Source organism: Prunus mume, linkage group LG1 (assembly GCF_029339155.1).
Source record: "Prunus mume cultivar Tortuosa linkage group LG1, ASM2933915v1, whole genome shotgun sequence".
Lineage (NCBI taxonomy): Eukaryota > Viridiplantae > Streptophyta > Magnoliopsida > Rosales > Rosaceae > Prunus > Prunus mume.
Genome location: NC_142698.1, coordinates 29,607,501 through 29,633,753, shown reverse-complemented (window position 1 = coordinate 29,633,753; position 26,253 = coordinate 29,607,501). Strand labels below are relative to the sequence as shown.

General features: G+C 35.9%; 4 protein-coding genes and 1 pseudogene across 6 annotated transcripts; 4 read left to right on the top strand and 1 right to left on the bottom strand.

Annotated features, from left to right (window-relative positions):
• Positions 1 to 200: 200 nt before the first annotated feature.
• LOC103327666 (chitinase 2 pseudogene) lies at positions 201 to 1,170 on the top strand (annotated as a pseudogene).
• Positions 1,171 to 1,614: 444 nt separating this feature from the next.
• LOC103326717 (putative ribosome biogenesis protein RLP24) lies at positions 1,615 to 3,880 on the bottom strand. Of its 2 annotated transcripts, none has more exons than XM_089043939.1 (4): positions 3,706 to 3,880; positions 3,314 to 3,416; positions 2,360 to 2,473; positions 1,615 to 2,256 (listed from the first exon to the last, which is right to left on the bottom strand). In XM_089043939.1, the coding sequence occupies exons 2-4, from the start codon at positions 3,392 to 3,394 to the stop codon at positions 2,092 to 2,094; spliced, it is 360 nt and encodes a 119-aa protein (XP_088900065.1). In that variant the 5' UTR covers positions 3,395 to 3,416; positions 3,706 to 3,880; the 3' UTR covers positions 1,615 to 2,091. The 2 variants fall into 2 exon arrangements, with proteins under 2 accessions (XP_088900065.1, XP_088900064.1); XM_089043938.1 differs by having other exon boundaries at positions 3,314 to 3,422; positions 3,706 to 3,877.
• Positions 3,881 to 12,865: 8,985 nt separating this feature from the next.
• NAT12 (nucleobase-ascorbate transporter 12) lies at positions 12,866 to 22,119 on the top strand. Of its 2 annotated transcripts, XM_008228942.3 has the most exons (10): positions 12,866 to 13,688; positions 13,991 to 14,088; positions 14,197 to 14,367; positions 16,251 to 16,351; positions 17,183 to 17,318; positions 17,459 to 17,509; positions 17,799 to 18,086; positions 18,773 to 19,007; positions 20,634 to 20,920; positions 21,363 to 22,119. In XM_008228942.3, exons 1-10 carry the CDS (start codon positions 13,163 to 13,165, stop codon positions 21,582 to 21,584), a joined length of 2,115 nt encoding a protein of 704 aa, XP_008227164.1. In that variant the 5' UTR covers positions 12,866 to 13,162; the 3' UTR covers positions 21,585 to 22,119. The 2 variants fall into 2 exon arrangements, with proteins under 2 accessions (XP_008227164.1, XP_088902554.1); XM_089046428.1 differs by lacking the exon at positions 17,459 to 17,509 and having other exon boundaries at positions 12,868 to 13,688.
• Positions 22,120 to 23,005: 886 nt separating this feature from the next.
• Positions 23,006 to 23,920, top strand: LOC103327658 (agamous-like MADS-box protein AGL62). Its single transcript, XM_008230016.2, has one exon. The coding sequence runs from the start codon at positions 23,126 to 23,128 to the stop codon at positions 23,774 to 23,776; it is 651 nt and encodes a 216-aa protein (XP_008228238.2). The 5' UTR covers positions 23,006 to 23,125; the 3' UTR covers positions 23,777 to 23,920.
• Positions 23,921 to 24,885: 965 nt separating this feature from the next.
• On the top strand, positions 24,886 to 25,625 carry LOC103327653 (agamous-like MADS-box protein AGL62). The gene has a single exon (XM_008230001.2). The coding sequence runs from the start codon at positions 25,107 to 25,109 to the stop codon at positions 25,623 to 25,625; it is 519 nt and encodes a 172-aa protein (XP_008228223.2). The 5' UTR covers positions 24,886 to 25,106.
• Positions 25,626 to 26,253: the final 628 nt, after the last annotated feature.

The window sequence follows — 26,253 nt, the reverse complement described above, 5'->3', positions numbered from 1 at the left end:
GGATATATTCTCATCTTAAATCAATTATAATTTCCCTAAATAATTAGGGTAAATAATTGACCTAGGAAATTTATCTTTTCCACGTGTCACCCGCTCATTGATCGCCAAAATATATGCTCCCACAGAAACTACATCGTTGAAGTGGGTTTTGTTAAAAATAAAATTGGAGTCTAGTTGACTACCCCACTAGTTATATATTAGCAATGGCACTTCCAAAGCTTAAGCTCATCTTCACCCTTTTCTTCCTTCAAGCCCTCCTCACATCTACCACATCAATCCAAGCAGCCCCAGCACACTCAGATCTCTTTAGAGAATACATAGGAGCTGAATTCATCAATGTCAAGTTTTCTGGTGTCCCCATAAACCCAAATGTTGAATTCCACTTCATTCTCTCTTTTTCCATAGACTATGACACCTCAGGCTCTTTCCCCCACCAATAGAAAATTCAATGTCTTTTGGCACTCCGATAACATTAGCCCTTCCCAAGTTTCCTCCATCAAAAATCAGCATTCAAATGTCAAAGTGGCCTTGAGCCTAGGAGGGGACTGTGTGAATTGTGGCTCTGCTTACTTAAAGCCTTCCTCAATTGACCCGTGGGTTTCTAATGCTGTTTCTTCACTCACAAGCATCATCCAACAGTATAATTTGGATGGAATTGACATTGATTACGAGCATTTTAGAGCAGACCCGATACCTTTTTCTGTGTGCATTGGAAGGCTTATAACAACCCTCAAGAACACTGGAGTGATCTCATTTGCTTCCATTGCTCCATTTGATGATGACCAAGTTCCGAGCCACTACCTGGCTTTGTGGAAAAGCTATGGCCATTTGATAGACTACGTGAATTTCCAGTTTTACGCATATGATCAGGGCACCACCGTGGCTGAGTCCATCGATAATTTTCAAGACGCAAAGCTCCAACAAATTACAATGGTGGGAAGATCTTGGCAAGCTTTATCAGTGATGGGAGTGGTGGATTGTCCCCTGAGAATGGTTTTTTCACTGCCTGTCACCGGCTCAAGAGTGAGCAAAAACTTCGTGGAACCTTTGTTTGGTCTGCAGATGACTCCAAGAAAATCAGTTTCCGCTATGAAAAGCAATCACAAGCTCTCTTGACAAAATAACTCAGAATTTAGTAAAAATCGGGAATTTAAGAGAATAAATTGACAATTTCCCCTGCTTGGTTTTTAGGTTTTAGACAACTTAAAAAGCGCCGAATTTAATAAATGACGCTTCTTTTAGAAAAAAATTGTAAAAATTGGGACATCAAATTCCTAAGTTTAATTTCCACCAAAATAGACGTCATTTCACAATTTTTATAGTGTCATTTACAAAATTCAACATACATAAATCCGAACACTGAAATCTTCAATTGCTAAAAATTTAAATTATGAAAATTTAAATTCTGTCATTTTAGAATTCTATGTAATTTTCAATTCCTTCATCCAAATGGAGGGTTTGCGTTCCCTTAGTAGTATATATTTATCTTGTAAATGAATATGATTAAGAAGTAGGCTCTGGAATTGGATTCCTAAGTACTATAATGCACTAAGAACGAGTTGCTTCTTTATGCTCTTTATTTATGCCTTTAAGTAGATTTAAAATCTTTAAAGGTTTTACGGAATTCAAAAACTCCTCTATGAAATATTTTGTTAACAATGTTTACACCAGATTAGTGACCCAAAAAGCAAAAATAAAATCAGCAGCTACGAGTAGATGAAAAGGAAAACAGGATAAACACTTCAATCTACTTGTTGGAACTGTGGGCACAGGAAGACACACAAAACCACAAGTGCAACCATCTAAAACCCCCAAATAGTAAAATGGAGAAAACCGACATCTTGAACAATATAATTACTCCATCATGGCAACAGTTTTCTCGGGTTGCTGTTGTGAAACCTTGACTTTGATCGGTAAGGTGAGTGATGGATCATGTTGAAGTGCAGTTGGCGCTTTGACCAAGCTGATGCTCTGTTCCAACTCTTTTACTGCCTCTCTGTTCTCCTTGGCTTTCTTGTCCCTTCATCCTGCTCAAGTTTTTCACAAATTTGTTAAAATGAAGAAAACCAAAAACATGTTGTACTATTTCTACTATAGGTTAAAATTAAGAGGAAAGTACCTCTTCTCATGGTGTCTTTCCTCTCTGACAATTCTGACTTTGTCGATCTTCTTAATGGCCTTGAGGGTGTTTTCTGTGAGATTTCTGTCATATCTCTCAGGCCTATTTCTCTTTCTCTCAAACTCAAAAGTTGAGTCCTACAAAAAAATGCAAAGAGTAAATAAGACTTGCAGGATATTAACCCAGCTTTTCAACAGTCCCAATATAAAGTGTGAATAATAAAATCACCAGGTTGTTTACCTGTGTCATATCCTTTCCACGCAAACGCCTATAGGCCTTAGTCCATTTTACTTTGCGAGGATTCCTCTTCATTTTAAAGTTCTTGTGGCATTTGGATCTACAGAATCGAAAAATCTACAAGAGGAATGGCTTTCAGGTAATTATGCCAAACATAAAAGGAAATGTGAAGGTGAGCTAAGTCCATAGTGGCACTTAGACATTGCTCACTCACTATAGAATCCCAAACAAAAATGAATAGCCATCATCCATTTCACAGTCAAACCATAGGGAGTAAAAACATGCAAGCTATATGTGGATGAATTTGGATTAAATGATCAAGAAATTAGCTCAAACTGAGTACCTCAATCAAAAACATAAAAACAAAAACAAGAGGCCCAAGCTGATGCCAAACAAATCGACTCATCCTGGCATCAATTTCATATATATGCACATAAATAGCATCCCTATCAACCCAACCAACGTAAATCAGGCAGCGATTGATTGTAGGACTGGAAAACCCAGGTTCAGCTGCAATCAATAAAATTTTCAAACTTCTTAAATTTGGTTGTCAAAGGTAAAGTTTGAAAATGCATCACCACATAGCAATGACATGGTCCACGTGTTTTGTTCTTTTTATCAGAAACAAAGAATTCTATTAAAGAACCAGAAAGCATATAGGTGAACAAGAGATCCACCAAATATACAACCAACAAAATCATACAACTAAGACACCCCTTACCACAATTCACTTGAACATCTAAAACTCTACGATACTACTGCCTTCCGATCAAAATATATTAAATAAAAGGTAAACTCCCTAAAGTCTGAAGACGTAGATGTCCAAAACCGAATACAATCCCCATAACTCAACTATCTCATCAACCTTAACATTACATGGTTTATGTTTGAAAATTCTATTACACAAGAGTACAACAACTTTTGTTTTCCTCAGTAGAGAGTATATAAAAACTTTACCTTTGCATCATTACGAACAAACTGAATCCCATGTCCAGGATATACTGTAGAGGAGCAAAACCAGCATTTTTCCAACCTCATTGTGTCCTTTGACTATATATAACTATTTCTGAGAGAAAAAAAGAAATAAGTACACTACCATTAAAAATTAGCAGAGGAATGAAATTCATTACTAAACCCTAAATGGACTTCTTTAGATTTTTATCCGAATCCATACATCAATTATGTCCTAAATGATTATAAGGATTCTGCTAAGTAGTATCACGAATCAAAGTTGCCTAATTCGCTCACCCCCTACGAATTTCGATCTGGATCGAGCGTACCCAATCGCGGTACGGTATCGATCTTGAACGAAAAATTTAACGTCTCAGTTCCAGAGGAGAGAACAGTACCTGATAGACGACGTCGCTGCTACAGAACAGTACCTGACCGCCGACAGCAGACAAGCAATCGAGGGCACCCGAGGGAGAGTGCTAGAGCTGATGAGCACCCGTTTGATTCTTGGTCATTACTAAAACCCTAGGGGAAGGAAAATATTTGATTTTTAGTCTCCCAAAATCAACTCCAGCGGTGACACCCAGCCGGGCAAGGCCCAAGGCAAGCTAGCCCAAGTTGCTGCCTAATGAAGAAATTTTTTTATAAAATTTTTATAAAAAAATTCTGAAAAATTATCAAAAAAATTCAAAAAAAATATTATATATACCCAGCACATTTTTATTTATTAATCTCATTATATATAAATAAAATTAATTCTATGTGAATAGTAATTGTTATTGAGTTGCCATGACAATGGATGGAAAAACACAAAAATAATTGATATAGGGACACTATTCAAGTGAACAGTAACCGCCCTTACTTGCTATTATCCTTTGTCATGGCAAATAGGCAGAAGTGCGGGAATGTACTAGAGGTTGGGTGGGTGGGTGAGTGTCAATATAATAAAAATACTACTTCTGGTTTCAAGAATTCAATTTCGTTATCATGGACCTTATGGCCCAAGGAAATTGTGGTTACCAACACTTGGATATAATTAAAGGTTGAGGAACTAGTTTAAATATCAATATGTCATTTTTTATTTTTATTTTTTTTACTATAGTAAAATACTATTTTGGTTATTAAAACATTTTTTTTTTAAGAAGAGTTTAATATCATAGATGAAAAATATGAACAAAAAACTCATCTGCATCTAAGACCGTCGTCTCCGACGCCAGTCATCTTTCTCATTCATGCCTAGTGAATAAGAAAACATGAACCTTTCATTAAAATACAATATAGTTGTAGAAATCCAAGTCTAGGTTCATGAACTGGAAAAAAAAAATACCCAAAATTTATTTGTAAAAAATTGAAGTTTTCCCAAACTGGGTTCATGAATCATTCAAATCTAACATTTATAAACATAAATTTGGTCACAAAGGCAAAGAACAACAGAAAAATGTGGGTCCTTGAAATTCAATCACATTAAAGTGTGAAGGGATGGCTTGATGGCTCAGAATTTGGTTCCTTCTGCTACGCCGAAGTTGAAGGTAGTTGTGAACGACAATGGAGGAAGAACATGTTCTTGGTTTTCTGAGAGAAAGGGTGTTTTGGTTGGCGTGGTTTTTTTCTTTTTTAAAATTTTTGTTTTTGTTTACGTTAAATTAATATTGTTTACAGTAAAAATAATAAAATAATGACATATTGATTTATAAATCAATTTTTTCTTAACCCTTAGTTAGATCCAAGGGTGAGTGACCAAAACTTCCTTGGACCCTAGGGTCTAGGAGAATGGGACTGTTCAATAATTGGTATAATGAAAGTCATGGTTCTTTCAATACATTTAACGATAAAATACATAACTTATTGAATAAATAAAAAATCATTTATTCATAAAATAAATAAGTTCATAATTAAAATTTCCATCCAGAAACATAAATTAAAGTTTATTGTTGAAACTTCAAACCAAACAAAACAGGAAATTGAAAATACTTAAAATAAAAATAACAACTTTAGCCAACTGGTTGTTTCCCCTTCGCTTTTGCACTAGTCCTTGTGGTTGAGATCTCTCCAAGAGGAAAGTGACTGGGCATAGAGGACGGTGAGGATGATGCTTGGTTGTGAACACCTACATAATCGCCCTCCAACCCTTATCATCTCATTTCCTCCAATTTTTGAGCAGAGTCATCTAAAAAAGAGGATTTTAGATTAATATCTCATTTCTTGATAGGCCCATCTTTGTAGCTCTCACTGAAACTTGATTGGAGACGGATATTAGAATGGATATAAACGAATTGATCATCTATTGCAAAATTCAACTAGTTTCTCTTCACATTATGGATGTAAGAATATGTATTCCAAATTCTTTCTACCGATGAACTTGATGTCAGTTGAGCCAACACCTTTATCATTTGTATAAAATATATATATAAATAAATTATTTTAGATTAAAAAATAATAATTAAAAATATTAAAATTAAATTTATACCTTTTTAGTGACCTTTGCTAATTATGATGTTTCTGCATCATATGTTGACCACCAATCAATGAGATCCATAACCACAACATCTGTTTGAGCCTCTAGTGAACCATAAAAACCTTATCATTGATGGAAGCTAGCAAATTGTCCTCGTAGCAAACGAGCCACCGCTTGAGTTTCTGATATCCTATCAAAGGCTTTCACAACATTTATCATCACTTCTATGTCTCCATTAGGGCTTTTTTCTAGCCACACCCAATGGTGCTATTCGACTTAAATAAACTCTATCATGAAACCTCAGTGTTAAGGCAAATGCAAGACAATGCATGGGAATATTCATCTTTTCCCACATATGAAGCACAATTTCTTCAACCTTAGGAAAATATATGTCATATATTCCACTTGCCATAATATCTTTTATTTTGCCAAGTATATTATTCATTCTTTCATAAATTTCATCCATCTTTTGATCATCACCATCATCAAATTTTACCACCAGATAAATTGGCCTTATGAAATCTAATATTGCCTCAACATGTTCCCAAAAATTATCATCTTGCATGGTATTTTGAACTATAGTAGCTAAATTCATTTTGCCTTTCATCTAAATTTTTCAACAAATCTTTCCATGCTCTTTGAATAACAGTAGTTTGTAAAGGTTCTCTACAACCAACCAGCCTCTTTAACAAGATAAAATGTGACGCAAATATTGTTATAGCTACTTTTAGTAACGCCAAATGTGACACTCTTAAAAATTGTCAAAGCATGTGTGTAGTTTACAAAACAGATTGACAATTGACTTTCCAGATTTATAAATATTTGTAAGCCACCCAAATTTTTATGCAAGATTTTTAAAATGAGATTTAAGGTATGAACAACATATGGAGACCAAAAAATAGTCAAACAAAGTAGGGTAAATTTTCAGATATACTCATATATGTATTCTTCCCCAATATGGAGGTATTTATAAGGAAGTACAAAGTTGTATACCCTAAATACAATAGGAAATAAATATAAATTATAATATAAAATAAATCTCAATTATAATACAACTAGACAAATAGGTAAGTAACCAAAATTCTAACATAGTAAGGAACCAAAATTCTAACTAAATAAGGACTCGCCAACATTATCCCCAAAGATGTTTCGCATGCTCAAATTGACAAGCGAGTCATAGAACACCATACTCAACATTAACCAACTATAGAGAATGTCACAATTATAGAGAAGGTCTTATTGTAAACCATGAGTGAAACAACTGACAAGCCAAATCAAAGTTCGCAGTAGAAACACAAGAGAAAACTTTAACAAATAAGGCACATAGCAGAACATATAAAAGTAGAACACAAAAACTTTTTGAGCACGACAATAGGTAAGGCAAAACACATAAACCCTATAAGCACAATAGTAGGTAAGATAGAACACATAAACCCTATAAGCACGACAGAAGGGTCCATTAAATTTGAATCCCAAGAATAGGTTGGTGGATGATTCAATATGAACCATCACAATAGGGGTATGAGAAGCAGTATGTGAAGTATAACTAGAAGCAGGTGAAGAAATAAAGGCATCAACTTTCGACATGGTGATGGATGGCGGGGTGGCGGCAGCGGTGACAATAGCAAGGTAGGTGGCATCGACGATGGTAAGGTAGACGGCGGCTGTAGGCTAGGATTATAGACTAGGTATATAGTGCATCAAAAATAGGTAGTGTTTAGGTTAGGGTTTTTTATGTTGTAGAGACGGATCGAAATACATCAACATCATCAACAATGACAAAGGAGAATTCCTCCTAATTCAGTGAAAAAAATTTTCTTCATTCCCCCTCTCCCCTGTAGAGAAATGGGTCGTTGGAGTGAAGAAATAGGCTATATTTTGATGGGAATACATCAAGGTAATGGGGGATACATCAATAAACATATCATTTTCACTCCCCCTCCCCCTTTGAAGAAGGAGGGAAGGAGAGCACCTTAAATTGCAAGGAGAACACAAGCACATGTCACAAGAGAACAAGGCTCTGATACAAAGTCAAACAAAGTAAGGCAAATTTTCAGTTATTTCATATATATCTCATATATTTATTCTTCTCCAATATAGAGGTATTTATAAGAAAGTACAAAGATGTATTAACTCTAAATAAAATAGAAAATAAATCTCAATTATAATACGACTAGACAAATGGGTAAGTAACCAAAATTCTAATATAGTAAAGAACCAAAATCCTAACTAAGTAAGGACTCGCCAACAAAAATATGCTCGTTTACCTTTCCAATCTCTCTTCTAGATGCGACATAATTACTTGCACTATCAGTTACTACTTGAAGAACATTATAGGGTCCTACTTCTTCAATCCCCAACATATCATATGTTGGGGTTCGATGGTCAAAATTTAGAGGGACAATTGGCTCCCTCCTGAAAATATTTTGCGCACCATCCCATTGTTTCATGTGGTGGGTCATATCCCCACAATGGTCCATGAAATGATCAACCTAGGATACTAGAAGCTTGTGTTTGGATAGGATATCTAGAATTTATGGATCTTTATGTTGTCGTCTTCATTCATTCCATCCCTCTCACGAATTCCAAGTCTGGGAGACCGTCTTATCTGGCCTTGGACTAAGGATGGATCTTTTTCTATGTGCAGTGGATACCATTAGAAATAATCATGAGGGCTACGCTTACTTCCCCTTCACTCCTCCCACCAAATTGACAAGTCTGTTTGGAAAGCTATACGAAATTTGAAAGTGGTGCCAAAATTAATATTTTCCTTTGGCGTCTTCCTCCTTTGTCTCTGTATGTGTTCTGCTCTAATTTGGAGGAAACTATGTAAACCATGTCCATCCTCCTTTGTCCATGAATGTACGTCACGGAGAAGTGTATGTGTATGGTTTGGATCCCCAGGGATCTAGAAGAGAGTCCCCGGCTCTAAGCTTTGAGACCCGGATCCTCTTCTAAGGGAGAGAAGAAGTCCCCTTTTCACATGATACTACTCCCTATTTATAAGGAGGTGAAAGTGGGAGGTTTGCATAGAATTTCGTGTGGGATTTTGCATCCTTGGTGGTGACACATTTGATAGCTGGTTTCTTGGTTGGTCCATGTGTTCATTATGTTTGGTTTGGATCCCCTCTCATTACAAGTCGATGTGAACCGTATATCCTTCTTTGTCTGGTTTCTTGGTTGGTTCACATGTCCACGAAAAACTAGGCGTATGGAGATTTGAAGCACATTGAGTTCATTTGTTTGGAGATTTGGAAAGAAAGATGCTCTGCCATTTTTTATGGAAGAAGCCCTTGCCCTATTGATGTGCTCAGGCGATCCGCCTCTCCTTGTTTTGAGCTCTTTTCATGGGTCCATTGGACCTTCTTGCCCCTCAAATACTACTAAGTTGTCTCGCACTTGGCATGCCCCTATGGATGATGCTTGGCATCGGTCTTCCTTGGAAGGAGATGTGGGATGTATCATCTGTAATTCTGAAAATGTATTTGTTTGCGGTTCTAGCACGTTCATTTCCTGGTCCACATCCATTGAATTTGAAGCCGAAGCTATCCTGGGAGGCTTGCTTCTTGCCCATAAGGGTGGCCATAGGAATGTGATAGTTGAAAGTGATTCTCAAGTGGTTATCAACTAGATTAAGCAATGTGACTATTATGCGGATTGGAGAATTTTCCTATTATCCCAGAGATTAGGAAGCTTGCTACTTCCTTTCTCTTGATTAGATGAGAGTGGGTTTCTTGTCTCCAAAATCAAGTTGCTTATGTTTTTGCAGCCTTTACCAACTTAAGGGTGCGATCTTATCAATGGGCAAACTATAGCCTCCTCCCTCTTTGGTGCAGATTCTGGCACGTGACGGCCTTTCCTTGACCCCCAAACTTCGGTCCTAGAATTCAATAGTGTAGATATTTTATTTCAGATGTAGTGTTGGTGCTAGTCCTTTGCTTTCTCTTATCTTTCTCCTAGGTGGTGTCTATGGCCACCATGTGAAGCTTGCTTATGTTTTTAAGTTTTTTCTCATGTTTTATGTCTTTGCTTGGTTGTTTTCCCCTTAATAAAGTATCTTTCAAACAAAAATAAAAACTAGTTCCACCAAGAAAAAATATTGAGACCAATATTCCTTATTTTGATTTGGAGAGAGAAAAAAAAAAGGATGATGGCAATCAACACGAGGCTAAGGAGCAAATGATTGCAAATAATCAATGTATGTTTTTCATTTTAGAAATTAATAATCTTTTAAGATATTATTTTCCTAGTAAGATTTATGCCTTCCATACGAAATTTAAAGCTTCAATATATTGTTATTAGTTCAGGTTTAGGAATATCAGAATTTCCTACATTTAATAAGACTTTAGGTTTACTATTTAACAACCTTATGGAGTTGTATTTTCAACTTATTCTATTATCAAAAATGTGTTATAGGACATACTTTTTGTCCTCTCTTCCCCTCTTTTTCCTTTCCTCTCCACCTCCTCCGTTCCTATCCTCTTTGGTTCCCCCTCTCACATTGTCTTCATCTCTGTTCCGTTGGCTCGTTTTTGGCATAATTCTACAATAGATCTCACGAGAATCTATTATTTTTCGATGTATCCACACTATTTGCATAAGAGGAAAGTTGATTGGTGTGCATCTTTCTACACTATTAACATTGTACCATCTTTTTTAGCTTTGTGACAACGAAGGTTACAATTCGGCATCGTTTAGTTTCTTTATTTTTGGAATAAGTTGCAATAACTATCTTTGAGTTTTCTTATGTAGTTTTCACCTCTTCTTTGTGAGAGTTTTTCACCTCTCTTTTGTGAGAGTTTTATTTGTATTATTTTGATTTGGTTATTTCAAGCTTTGTCTCTTTTTTATTCTTCTAACTGTGCAATCTTTAGTTGGGATGTCTATGCCAGAGTTTCTTCGGTCTTGCGAGAACGTTAGTAGAGGCACACCATATTATCTTAATTTTGATGTTAGTTTTCTCCGTTATTGTAATGAACCTTTATAAGCGGCTTTTTTGGTTGAATTAGGAATGCAAACTCCAAAATTTCTATAAAAGTAAACTGTAGTGATAAATTGCATCAACTAGGATGAAAACATGAATTGGTCTTGTTTAGTGATGAATGATGATGAAAGAGTATCATGGATGAGTTCCGAGAAATTGTTGCGGGATTGTTTTTCAATGGTAAAGGACGAGGATTTATGGCCAATTTGGAATTGTTGTCATTTAAAAAAAAGAACTTATTCTATTGTGCTTTGAAAATAATAAGATGTAATGTTAAAGCTATAAGCAGTATTTTTAAAGTGATGTTAGTATAAAAAGCAGTGTCAAAACCGTTTGGTAAATTTTAATATAAAACTGTTGTAATTGTGAGTAATGACTAAAATGAATATGATGTTGTTGGTAAATTTTAATATAAAATTATTGTAACTATTAATAATGACTAAAACATACATGATGTTGAAAGTGTTATGTGCTAAGCATGTGGTGGTGGTTGTGGTGGTGGTAAAAGTGGAGGTGAAGGTGATGTTAGTGACGGAGATGGAGGTAAGGTGGTGGTGGTGATGAAAGGTGGAGGTGACGGTGGTCATGGTAGACGATGTCATTTTTAAAAATTAATAATGGTATCATATGGAATTAAAAAAATTCATTAAAGGCTATTCTATATTTCTTGTGAAACAGCTTTCAAAAGTCAATAAAAGTTGTTGTGGGGAGATCATTGTTTTTAAAATAATTAACATATTTTATTTTTACCAAACATCTTAAAATGTTGAACTTTAAAGTGAAGCTGATTTTTCGTATATATATATATACAGAGAGCGATTGAGGATCCTCAAATAAGCATTTGAGGACACCCCTTATAGGGCCCACCCATTGTATTTCACTAATCCAAACCGTCTATTTTGTAGATACACATTCAAAGATCATCTCTACAAAAAATCACTTGAATCCGATATCATTTGACCATTCAATTGAGTTATTGAAATTTTAGTACTTTCTTGAAGCACCGTGTTCATTGATTTTGTATGACACAATTGGATGTTGAAACGATTTCCGATTTGTCTAATTTTTTGTAAGGATGATCTATGAATGAAGACCTAAAAGATAAATGGTTTGGATCATTGGAAAAAATTATAGGGTACTGGGTGTCCCTCAAATAAAATTATTTGAGGATCTCAATAGAATATATATATATATATATATATATATAAAATCAATCCCAAACGGGGAGCCTTAGATTGCTTTTATCTAGATGTTTGTGCTTAAAGGGATTTTCTTGAAGCTGATCTCATCAATCGTATACAAACCAAATAATCAATCTTTTTGTAACCAAAATTATCAACTTTACCATCTTAAAAGTTTCAAATACTTATAAAGCCAACATTGTAACCACCATGCTCACTTTTAAATCTCTAACATTCAACATTCCATGAAAGTGACAAATTAATAATTTAATTGTACCCAAAAAAAAAAAAAAACCTAACAATTTAAGAGTCCTTGTATTAACTTTTTTTTTTTAAAACAAACTTTAGTACTTAGTTTTCGAAAAAAATGAAAAGTGAAAATTAAATAGTTATCAAACATACTTAAAGGTTGACATCAATATGTAAGGTGGAATATCATAGTAAATGATGATAGCAAGTAACAATTTAAGCAGTTTACATCTAAAATCAAACTATAGTTATTTTGATTTGACTCGGTCCGAAATTATACAATATTATTATTACTAGCCTTTTGCTTTATATATATAGATAGATTATTATTTTCTATTGAAAGTGGTAATAATATATTAAACTCACACACACTACACGGATCTAGGATTGAACTCAGGACTTTGCTTGAGGAAATAAATACTATAAACCACTATACTAGTAAGTCTTTTGCTATATATAGATTATTATTATTTATTGAACAATTACACAATATTAAAACTGAACAAAACTGCTTGAAAATGGTTCAATTTGGCCCGTCTGAAGGATTGAACGGTTTTTTGGGCAACCATAATTTAATTAGAATAATGTTGTTCTTAAAAAAGACAAAAGAAAATCCAAAATATTTGTCAAATCACATCCTTCAAATTCAGGAAACAAAATTATTAAGACAGAAAAGAAATAATAAAAACGCGGTTTTAGCTTCTCCACCACTCTCTTAGTTCTCTCTCTCTCTCTCTCTCTCTCTCTCTCTCTCACTTCACTCTCTTCGCCCCTTTGCACACACTTTAACACTTAAGCGTCAAACCCTTCATCTCTCTCTCTCTCTCTCTCTCTCTCTCTGGGTTTTATTGGCGTTGTACTTTGTGCTTTGCTCCAAAAGCCCTAAACTTGGAGTACATTTTCAGATCTGCGCTGACATTTCATTCAATTCAAGCTATGCGCCACTAGTTTTACTTCCCTTGACTGAACAAACCCATTTCCCTAAAATGTCAAACTCCGACCCGAAAACCCGACCTCGTCCGGGTCCATGGCCTCCCGCTCCGGACACCTCCGCAATGCCCCCTTCTTCTTGGGCTAAGAAAACCGGCTTCCGCCCCAAGTTCTCTGGCGAGACCAATGCCAGTGATTCCGGTCAGATATCGCTGCCGCCGCCCAGGCCCCGAGAGCCTGAAGCCCAGCCTGATCTCGAAGCTGGACGGGCCCGGCCTCAACCGGCTCCGAATGGCGTGCCCGAGGGCGAGGTGGCTGCACCGGCTCCAGCGGCACCTTCGGATAAGGACCAGACGGTGAAGAGGAGGAAGGACTCTAATGAAGGGTCGAAGGTTGCGGCCAATGGGCCCAGTGGGCCCAATGGGCAGGCCGCTGCTGGGCCCACGGAGCCCAATTCACAGCCGCGGAGGCCTGCGAGGAATGAAGAAGTGGTTGATGTTTTGCCACACGGTGTTGATGATGATGGGAATGTGGCTAGGCACTCGCATATGAAGTATGAGCTCAGAGATACACCTGGTCTTGGTGAGTGTCTTTTCTCCCGATTGTTTATTGCCAGTTTTTACATGTGGTATAGTACATATGTGTGTTGTGTTTTTATTGAACTCAATTGATAATTTTTAAGCTGGGGGTGTTTGTACTCTTGTAAGTTGTAGAATTCGATTGGTTTTGTGGATAATTCAAAATGGGTTATGTTTTTTGTGATTGTTTGGAGGTTTAGTTGTGTATTTGTCATGAAGTATTGTGAAAGTACAATTTTTGCTTTTTAAAAGTTATGTTTTTTCATGTGATTGATATGGTTTGTGTTTGTTGGTACAATGTTTCAGTTCCCATTGGTCTCTACGGGTTCCAGCATTATCTTTCCATGTTGGGTTCGATAATTCTAATTCCACTCGTCATAGTTCCGGCAATGGGTGGGACTTATGTGAGTAGTTATAAACATATACTTTTTTTTTTTTTTTAATGTTATACATTTGTTTACTGGATGGTACAATGTTGGATCGTTTGATTTGACTGGATTTAGTTTATGTAGGAGGATACTGGAAATGTTGTATCTACAGTGCTTTTTGTTTCGGGAGTGACCACTCTCTTGCAGACATCGTTTGGATCAAGATTGCCCTTGGTACAGGGTCCTTCATTTGTTTACCTAGCTCCCGCTTTGGCGATAATCAACTCCCCAGAATTTCGAGGACTCAATGGAAATGTATGCTTCTGTTCTTGATTTTGTTTAGTTTGATGGAAAGCTTAGTGCCTGTCCTTTTTTGCATTTATCACCCTAATAGTTGAGCTTTCAGTCAAAGAGAAAGTGGATAGTTATAGTGTTGTCTTTTCATGGATGTAATTTAGTAGAATCCTTTCAGTAGAGTACACCTTAATGATGCAAGGGATAAATTTTATTTTGTTGTTTGTTTTCAAATATACAGTGAAACTATTTCTTTATCCTACTTGCGAAGATGAAAGACATTCAGTGATTAGAAATCTATCTTTCAGTGGATCATATCAGTTATAACTTATATCTTCCTAATTTTTTCCTCTATTTCTTTTTAAATTCCTTTTGCCCATAAACTGTACATTAAGATGCACACACATTTGTGTATGCTTGGATGAGTTATTACTCTCTTTCTTTCTCTCTCTACAAGGTGTCCTCTTAGCCTATAAGACTTGACTAGCAATCTCTAAGAAATAAAATTAGCCACAACAAAATTACATAAAAATAACAGACAACAATGATAAAACTCTAAGACACTATAACTTTACAATCAGATAGTAAACAGAGAAAATAGTCCTATGCCCAAATCGGTCTCTTTTCCACAAATTATCAACGTCCTGCCCCCTCATCAACTATCCTTCTATTTCTTTCCACCCAAACTACCCCAAAACCAGCCATCACGCCACACCTCCCCAATACATTCCCTTCTTCTTTCCACCAAAAAAACAGAAACCTCTCCTGTAAAAACCAGCGCATGAGACTGGAATCACCCAACTTATGCCATCCTCCCTAAACAACATCGGCCACAAAGAGAATGCAATTGGATAGTGAAGAAGCAAATGGTCCAAGCCTTCAAAATCTGTTTCACACATAGCACACCAATGAGGAGATAGACAAGAAAAAAAATCGTCTCCTCTGAACCATGTCAAAAAGCATGGAAGCTACCATGAGCGATTATCCAAGCTAGCACCCTACAGTACCTTAGGCGGTACTTGAGCCTTCTGAGTTACATGAGAGGGAATAAGCAAAGAAAGAGAAGAGTTGTCCATTAGCGCTTTTGCAGGAGAATTACACCTGACCACTCCAATCTGAAGATTCTCCTTTTCCCCCTACAAGGGACCAACTGAACAATTTCTAGGTAAGACAGTATCAAAGTTAACTCCCCCTCATTCTTATCATTTAGGTCTCTCTCTCTCTCTCTCTCTCTCTCTCTCTATATATATATATATATATATATATATATATATATAACACAAACAAGAAAAGAACCTCTTAAGATTTCTTAGTTAGCCAGTGCCAAAGAGTGGGTTGTCTATGCATTTAACCATAATTGTGTACTTAAAGAAAGGTATTTTCAGATACACATCAGGTTTTGGGTTTAACTGAATCAACTCAGAAACTCATGATGCATAATTGCTTTGAATAATCTCAATCCTGAAATATAGGTTCTGCTACATTTTGGAAGGAAATCTCAACATTACACAGCAAATGTTTGGAAATTAGTCAAGCCTCCTATCAATATATTTAAATTTTCATGTTATTCAATGCTTGCCCTCAAACTGCAATTTAGCACTAAACTAGAGGTTCTTTTGACATACAAGCATGATGCATTCTAGCTCTCAATAAATCTCTTTACCAAATTGGAGGTTCTGATTATTAATGAAATAACAACATTACAAAGTAATGTTTGGAAGTGAGTCATGCTTCCAATGTATATATTTCACTTCTCATGATATTTAATCCCTGCTCTTATTTATTTTTTCATGTATTTGTTTTACTAGTTTCATTCATCTTTTACATGTTGTCTGAAATAGATTTGTCATTTCACTACTGTTGAATTCTTAGTAATATCTGCTGGTAATCCTTTGTCATGGCAGAATTTTAAGCATATCATGAAGGAGCTACAGGGGGCTATAATAATAGGTTCAGCTTTTCAAGCAATACTTGGATATAGTGGACTAATGTCAATATTTTTGAGGTATGATTCCAGCATTTTTAAGCCCCAATCACCCATATATATTATAAATATAATAGTTTAAGTTTTTTGCTACTTGGAAACAATCAAAATGCGTAATATTTAATAGTTTACTTTGAAATACTTGCCATGTACTGGGGTTGCCTAATCAGAGCTTGAGTGGAAAAGTATGTTTAAGTTTCTTCATTTGGTATAGAGGGAATTGATTAATGGTTTCAGTTGTTTGTTGGTGTTTATGCTGATAGTTGGCATCCTTACCATGTCTTAACAAAAAAATTATATATCACTCATGTAGCGATCTTCAGTAGATAGGAGCTGCTCCTATTTAAGTGATGTCTGAGGCTTGTAATAGCTACCTCTCGATTCTGGCCCGATAGGTATGGATTCCTCCATGAGTTTGAAAAAATTGTTGAAGTATACATTTTTGAAGTTTGAAGAAAAAAGCAGCATAAGATGCTTCCTTGAAACCACCGGTTAGATTTATAAGTCTCAAGTTTTTTTAGACTATGGGCATTTGGGATTTGACCCATTTGACATGGCTTAGTTGGTAGATGAGTCAGTTTCCTTTCATTTTCTGGGTAGTCTCGAAGAGTCAGTTTTCGTTCTTGTGTGTTTGAGGGCTTTTTTTATTTATAACTTTAATGATATATGGCCATTGAAGAAAGAAATCTCAGTAGAACATGTTTGAGTTCGTTATTATGCATGCTATACCACACAATTCATAGGGCCTTCGCATATTGGTTTTTTAGATTTTTGTGCAACACTCACAATAATTGGGTCTTGTATGGCAAAATCATTAACTCAACCTCAGTTCATTTGCCTTTTACTTTTCAGGTTGATCAATCCAGTGGTTGTGTCACCCACAATTGCTGCTGTTGGACTTTCTTTCTACAGCTATGGTTTCCCGTTAGTTGGTACTTGTCTTGAGATTGGTGCGGTGCAGATATTGTTGGTCGTTATCTTTTCTCTTGTAAGTTTAGTTATGCTACCTTTTATTTGTATTTGGTCATATAGGTTCAATATGATTTTATTGCTGCTGAACAAGTGAACAGTTTTTTTTTCCTCTGTTGTGTCAAAACACTTAATTCATTATTGTTGTACTTTCTGCAGTACCTACGGAAGGTATCTATTTTTGGTCATCGTGTATTTCTAATATATGCGGTGAGTTAGAAAGATTCAGATTTATATTGTATTAATACTTTTTACCACTATTGATCTCAGCATATATTTTATAAGGGCAGTGGTTTTCACACTCCCCTTTTCTCCCTGTGTACCCCTCCCTTTTCCTTTGTAGCCTTAGGATTGAATAAACCAAAGGAGAATCATGGGACACAAACAAGGGGAGGAGGAGTACAGAAGAGGAAAATGGGATTGTGAAATTCAATACTCTTTTATAATTGTATGCATGCCTTCTGTAAACTAATGTGGTAGAATCTATCTAAATTATCAGGTTCCTTTGGGTCTGGCAATCTCATGGTCGGCTGCTTTCCTACTAACTGAAGCCGGAGCATATAGCTACAAAGGTTGTGATATAAATGTACCTGCATCAAACATAATTTCTGAACATTGCAGAAAGCATGTTTCGAGGATGAAGCACTGTCGAGTTGATACCTCTCATGCTCTAAGATCTTCCCCGTGGTTTAGGTTTCCCTATCCATTACAATGGGGTACTCCTGTATTCCACTGGAAAATGGCCTTTATCATGTGTGTGGTTTCCATTATCTCATCAGTGGATTCGGTTAGTTTTCTGTCATTTGTTATGCATTATACTTTTTTTTGGATATAAACTTTTCTTGGAGTTCATACTTTTCTTAAAGCTTTAACTTTATATTCTCTTTTCTTTTCTAGCCCACTGTTAAGTACATGTTGGACTCGTAAGTTTAATGAACGTGGCAATAATATTTATATGTGAGGTCCTAAAAAATTTATATTTGGTGTGAGATGAATGCTTGATTGCCTGAATGGAAGGTTTGGACATACATCCTAATTCTAGACTAATTCTTGATCATTTTTCATCTTCATTAGTCTAGCGTTCTAACATTGGTCCCATAGAACTTTTGAGATTGAAGAGATTGCAAATTGTAACAATGTAGTTGGTAGGAATGTAAGCTAACAGCAACTCCGTAATAGTCGCTTTTTTTTAGGTGAATAACTATTGTTCCATGTTCTGAATTTTCCTCTTAGAAAAGCATGAATCTGATTACATATATTACTCTTTAAAGATCCCAATTACATCACTGTATGAAAATTCCTCCTTGGGAGTGCCCTCTACACTTGTGTAGCGGAAATATTGAACTAATACTAAATTATTAGATACAACATTAGGCATTATTCTTTGTTCCATCATGCTGCTTATTTGATTTGTCATGCAATGCTGTTTGATTCCTTTGGTTGCTGAATTTGCTTTGTGTATGAACATGTCAGGTTGGCTCCTATCATGCATCTTCATTATTGGTGGCTTCCAGACCTCCAACCCCTGGTGTTCTTAGTCGAGGGATTGGTCTGGAAGGTCTTTCTAGTGTCTTGGCTGGTCTATGGGGTACTGGAACAGGCTCCACAAGTTTAACTGAAAATGTGCACACACTAGCTGTCACTAAGATGGGAAGCCGTAGAGCTGTTGAATTGGGAGCATGTGTTTTGATTGTCTTATCCCTTGTCGGTAAGTGTTTGTTAAGCTTCTGTTTTCAATTGCAACAATGAGCCTGTAACAACATAAATATGGAATCTTCTGTCATTTTTAGTGCATGCTTAGATCATTTTGTTATAGCATGCTACTACGAGTACTGATACAAGTATCTGTACGATTACTATTTCGACATTAGTTTCTTTTCTGGTTGGGCATACTAGCATTTCAATATCAAGTGCATAGTTTGAATATCTAAAATGGCAAGTTTATCCATTTGGTTCTGGTTGTTTGAAGATTGCAATTGCTCAGATTATTTCTTTGTGGCTTGGGTAATATATCCTCCGCAATCTTCTTTATTCAATTTTTGGGATTACCATTTGCTTATTCTGCTGTTATTTGGCCTTCACTGGTTCTTGTGAAATTTAATTGTTAACATCTGTTGTTTCTCTACTGCTGAAAAATATGCATAAGGTTTGCCTGCTCATTTTAAGAACAGTTGGAGGCATATGATGGTTGGGGATTGTGATTTCCATGAAATACTACTCTCCGAGCATTTTTTTTATGAACTCTTTCTCTTGTTGTTTGTTTTATTTTTCTTCCTGAAGTACACAATAATGCACATGGGGTGGGAAAAGAATGAGGATCCTCAGTGGTTAGTTTAAGCCAATCTTGTGATTTACTTTCAGACATTTGAATATGCTAAATATTAGTCTTCAGATATAGTTTTTATAAGAAATCAGTTAGGGTACAAAGAGAAAGGGTAGTAGATTACAAAAGGCAAAAGACCCGGAATATATTGAATTGCAGACTTGAAGTCTTTGACACAAGTTCGTCCCTATTGAACAAAACAAAAAAGACCCAGAGAGAGAACCCTTGCAACCCTGCTAAAATGGCATGAATTTTCAAGGAAGTGCACAATCTTTGGGAACCAGAAGTTATTCTTTGACTGTTGTCAACCAAAAAGCTTCTCTAAGAATGTAGGCTTTGTCTTTGCCTTAGCCTAATTCTTCTCTAAAATGTTTTATAGGTGAAAGAGGGTGTTCAAAATTGTGGTCACTTTTCAGTTTCTAGTTGCATTTCTTTAGATAAGGTTGATTCAGCATGAAATGATTTGACAAGACCTCCATCCTTATTACTTGTGTCTGCCGAACACAAATATCAGTTTGACTTTTTTGGGTCATAGTACATCAAATTAAGTTAATGAAACTTGATGAACATGCAAGTAAACTTTCTAAGTCCTCTTTCTACTCGATTTAGAATATGCAAATAAAATTTTGTGATTCTGGTCGTTTTGGTTTCTGGGCTGATTGATCTATCCAAGGGTTTGAGGTTGGTCTCAAAATAACTTGATCGTATTCTGTACACATTACGTTATTCAATTTGCCAAGATGATAGTAGAATATCTGTGTATTGTATGATCTTGGACCCAGCCAACCTTTCAGCTGTTGAAATTGGCTATTAGATCCTGACCATCTTTATCTTTATTAGCAACTTAGAATCAACATTTGTTTTCAATGTTTCCTCTCTCTTTATATGATATCACCACATCAAGGTGATTTGGTATCCATTACCACTTGAACAACTTAAAAGACAATGTTGAATGTAGAATCAAGGGCATGCTTCTCACTGAAACTAATTACTGTTATGTTATACTTGCAGGTAAAGTTGGAGGCTTTCTAGCATCCATTCCCCAAGTCATGGTTGCCGCACTGCTGTGCTTCATGTGGGCGATGCTTGCTGCATTGGGCCTGTCCAATCTACGTTATAGTGAAGCTGGAAGCTCTCGGAATATTATCATAGTTGGCTTATCTTTGTTTTTCTCGCTTTCAATACCGGCCTACTTTCAGCAATATGGCATCTCTCCAAACTCCAACTTATCTGTTCCAAGTTATTTTCAACCATACATTGTAGCTTCTCATGGGCCGTTCCGCAGCAAATATGGAGGGGTACGCTTCCACTTGACCTTCTGCGATAAGAAACATTTGTTCTGCATGTATTTGCTTTTCCCTGTTGAATGGTAGAAACGAATATTGGTCAACTGCCACTCTTTATTTTACGTTTTTTAACTACTAGAGGAAACAAAGGAAAACTAGATAAAATGACTGGCATAGTTTAAGAGATTGCGAACAATAGTATAGAAATCAGCTGCCTTTCTTTATTTGTTCTACTGTATTTTTGGTCTGATATTTGTTCTACTGTTCAAATTGTGTTCATACTAAGGGAAGACCCTACAAAAATAGGAAAAATCAAACAATTTAAACTACTAATATCCCAAAACAATTTGAAGACATGCTTATATATCATTGTCACGTATCATTTCACAAGCTGGACCTTTCTTCATAATTGATTTTGCAAACCAATAAACTCTAATTAAGATTCTCTTTGTAGGTGAACTATGTGCTGAACACATTGCTATCGTTACACATGGTGGTTGCATTCCTTGTGGCTGTCATCCTGGACAACACTGTACCTGGCAGTCGTCAAGAACGTGGAGTGTATGTGTGGTCTGAACCTGAGGTTGCAAAGAGGGAGCCCGCTGTAGCCAAGGATTATGGGCTGCCCTTCAGAATTGGCCGGGTTTTCAGATGGGTGAAATGGGTTGGACTTTGATAGAATTTTTGGTTGGTGTGAGCATTAATCAGATATTCAAGCTTTTCAGAAACCATTTTCAGGGGGATGATTGTGGTGTTACCGTGATTCTAAAGGTAAGTTCGGGGCATAAATTCTTAATTATTGGTCTGGAAACTGTTTTTTCCTACACGAAGGGACTTTCTACTTCTTAGGTTTATAGGTCCTACAGAGATATTTTGTGTACATTTGAGGAACCAGAAGATCTGGTTGTGTTGTAATCTTAGATTAATGTATCTAGTGTTGAGTCATTGGGACCTTTTTCATGCGGTCAAGTGATCTTCATGTATATGCTTTTTTCTTTTGTTTTCTTTCCATGATCAGCTTAGACCTCTACTTTCACGAATGTTGGACTCTCAATGGTAAAAGAAAAAGAAGGGTATTCACACCGAGTGAGTGAGATCTGCAATGTGGAATGTTGTATTTTCTTTTATTTAGTATTTAGACGATCCCTAAATATCATGATTGTGAGATTTATTTTTTATCCTCTTCTTTTTAGTAGTGAACTATTTGTGCATATTCGGATCTATTTGTCTTGAATTTATATGCAACATTTGAACTTTGTATGCATACATGCCTATAGATGATGAGATGAGTTGTATATCTAGCGTTTTTGAATACACGCGATAGTCTAAACTACAAGGGGTAGGGGTGTTACTAAAAGATGTCACAAGGGTTCAAACTTGAAACCACTTATCAGCAAGTCAAGGTCCTTTTTCACTAGATTAGACCCCATTGGCATTGCATATCTAGCTTTTGGTTGAAAGATTGGAAGTTCTTATGTAGCATAGATCAGCTAAAGTGTCTCAGAGCCTAGAAAGGTCAATTGACTTTATGAAAACTCTTAGCAGAATAATATTTTAAATGTAGAAGACTATGAAGAATGGGTTCTTATAAACCTGGAAATTAGTTGAAAAATAGGAATACAAGAGTGATTCCCTAGATGGTTTTTGAATAAAAGAGTTATTTAAAGGGGCAAACCCCAAAATTTACATTAAGAGAATGAAAGTATGGTAAGGATACAATCGAAACAATTAACCAAACAAAGAAATAAAAGTCAGATAAATAATAAAGACTCGATGAGTGGTGACTGAGATAATTGACAGGAATTAAACAAAGAGCCTTCAACTCAAATTTGAAACTCAAACTCAAATTCAAATTCTGCAATTCGAGTAGGAAAAAAAAAAACTACTTGCAACGACTTCTCAGTATTTTCATATGAAGGAACACGAAACCAATTCCCAACGTTACATAAAGATTTTGAATTTGAGAAAAACTCAAAAATATCAGAAGTTTTTTAGGAAACCAAACTCGAATAGTTAGTTACCTAACGTATAAATCCATTCTCATAAAATTGTTTCCAATTATGAATTAATATTATATAGATAATTGTTTCCAATTGAATATTAATGTAGGAAAGCGTGTTGACTTGGGAGACAATCCAAAGAAAAGGAAACCAGCATTGACAGGGCACTTAAGAATTTGTATGTATATATAAGCAATCACACGCTTTTTTTTTTGGTATGCTCACAACCTCTCTGTCTATAATGGGGAAAAAGAAGATAGACATCAAGAAAATAAACAACAAGAACTACCTAAAGGCCACTTTCTCAAAGCGGCGTAAGGGACTCTTTCGCAAAGCCACTGACCTTTGCTGCTTGTCTGGTGCCCAGATTGCGATTATCACCTTTTCGCCTGGTAACAAGCCCTTCATCTTTGGACACCCTTCTGCGGAAACTGTCATCGATCGATTTCTTGGCGAACAAGCTTCATGTACAATGTATGATGATGATGATGAGGGCATTGGACCCGTTGATGGTGAGGATGGTCATGAAGATTTAGAAGTCAGTCATGATGAAGAGGATATAAGATCCGTTGATGCTGAGGATAGCCATGAAGATTCAGAAGCCCATCAAGAAGAAGAGAAAGAAGATGAGGCTGGTGGGGATGGCGAAAAGGTCAGTGTATGGTGGGATGAGCCTATTGATGAAAATTTAGGACTACATGAACTTAAAAAGTACAAGGGTTTGCTAGAATGTTTGAAAGAGAATGTGGCTAGTAAGTTAGATGAGATGAATAAAAGAGAATTTTACACCAAAGATTATTTGGCAATGCTTAATTCAGAGATCGGTTCTACTTCTACTACTTGCCAAGAAAGAGATCTATGCCATTAGTTTTGTTGGTTTTTGTTTTTGTAAGAAAACTCTAATTCATCAACCCTTTGTTGTTGAACAGAGAATTTTGTATTTACTCTCGAATTGAAGCCTTTGATTTCATTTAATTTTGTAATGTTTTTGTTTCATCCTTCTAGTTCTAAGTTAATTTAAATTGTTAGGATTCTGATACTCCCAGTCCTTTTGTTGTTGAAGAAATTACAAGTAACCAATTCCGAAACAAATTAATGAAGTTGTAGATCTCTCTTAAGTACTGTTGAATCCATATCGATCGGGATGTTACATGCTTGATTTGGTTGAGAAAGGAGAGAATTTTATAAGGCAGAAGTTAAAGAAACTCTCTGAATGTAGGCATGCGGCGACAGACACTTTGTTGGATTGCAACGTTTGTAGGTCATACTTCCATCTTTCCACAAGATCTGAATCGCTCAAAACGGATAATAAGTTAAGACTCTTTGAGTTATGCCAATTCAGATTTCGAAAAGTTTCAAATTGTTGAGCCAATTTTCTGAAATTTTTCAAAGAAATTTTGAAATTATTGGTCTCAACTAAGTTCCGAAATTTTCCGAAAATTCCAAGTTGAATGTTTGAAATTCCGAAATTTTTTGGAACGGAATTGGAAGGTAACTTTCATTCCAAAATTATTTGAATTGGAATTGGAAACCCCTAATTCAGATTCAATTCGTTCGAAGATCAAGCCTAGACCCTAACCCAGGAACACATGGTGTTTGAGAAGTCTCAAGAATAATTTTTTGAGACGTCTCAAGAAAAGTGAAATTGATAACCTAGGGTTGAGTTTATTTTATATAGTTAGAAGATACCTAGTCCTTGTAGGAGTAGGATTCTTTTATTAGACTTTGGAGTCAAAATTATTAATCTATGTTTTTTTAACACCCCAACCATTATGCGCCCAAACGAGGGAGGTTTCTAGCGTATCGCTACCGGCGGTCCTGGGCTGTAAACATAAAAAAGAGTCAAGGATCAAGTACTGTATAGCGTTGAATATATTTCCGTAATGTAACAAGACCTTCTCTCATAATTTAAAAGGAAAAGAAATTTCAAAAATAAAGTGTTTCCAATTATTACACAAAGGGAACCCAGCATTGATAGGAAAAGGGAACCCAGCATTGATAGGAAGCCTAGTCATCTTTACATATATATATATAGCATGCAGTTTTTTCTTTGGTGCACTCACAAACTTTCTACTCATCAATCCTATAAATAAACAAGGCACTATTTACTACGGATCAAGAACAAGAAATCGACATCCGTACACACACACACACACATATATATATATATATATATATATATCCACACACAAAAAATCATGGGAACACGTAAGATCAACATTAAGAAAATAAACAACAAGAACTACCTCAAGGCCACCTTCTCAAAGCGGCGCAGGGGTCTCTTCAGCAAAGCCACTGATCTATGCTGCTTGTCGGGTGCACAGATTGCGATTATCACCTTTTCACCCGGTAACAAGACCTTCCTCTTTGGAAACCCCTCCGCCAAAGCTGTCCTAGATCGATTTCTTGGTGAACAAGATTCATGTACATCTGATGATCATCATGAGGAGAGCCTTGGATCCACTCCTGAAGACAGTGATCATGAAGATTTAGAAGCATCGCGAAAAGAGAGTAGTGAAATTGAGGATGTTATGGATGAGGACAGAGTCAATTTTTGGTGGGATGACCCTATTGATGATGAATTGGGGATATATGAACTTCAAAGTTATAAGGGTTTGCTAGAAGCTTTGAAAGAGAATGTGGCTAGTAAGTTAGATGATATGAATAGGAGAGAATTTTCCACCAAGGATTTTTTGAGTATGTTTCGTAATTCATAGATTGGTTCTATGCCATACTCTTTCTTTGCTTCTTCTTGAAGCCATAGGTTTCACTTTTGCCTTTCAGCCAATAATATTTTTTCTTTCATAATCAAATTAGAAGACTTTCTCTCATTTAAATTGTTAGAATTTTGAACATACCCAACACCTCGTGGACGTAATCCAATTGTGGGTCAAACGTTAATCTCAAGTGTCGTTTGATTGCATGTTTTTGCTAAATCTTTATTTAAAAGTTGCAATCCCTAAGCACTAGAACTCCTTCTAAGGGACGACCTACTTGGTAACATTGGCAGAGCTAATTAAGGCCCACAAGGGTCAATTGACCCTTCTCAACATTTTGAAATTATTATATTTATCTATGTTGTCCAAGTTGTTTTATAGCTATACTTATCATTGACCGTTCTCACAAATGTAAATTGTCTACAATGAACATGAATATGATCTATATTTGTTTTCGTGTCTTCATATGTCATTTATATGTGTGTCATGGATTTTATTTGATTTTCTCATTCTATCTAAAATCAACTTTTGATACTCTTTCATTATTTTTAGGTTGCTAGAATTTGGGTTATACTTACTAAGATATTAAATTTGTGATATTGAAATTTAATCATTATAATGAATTCTT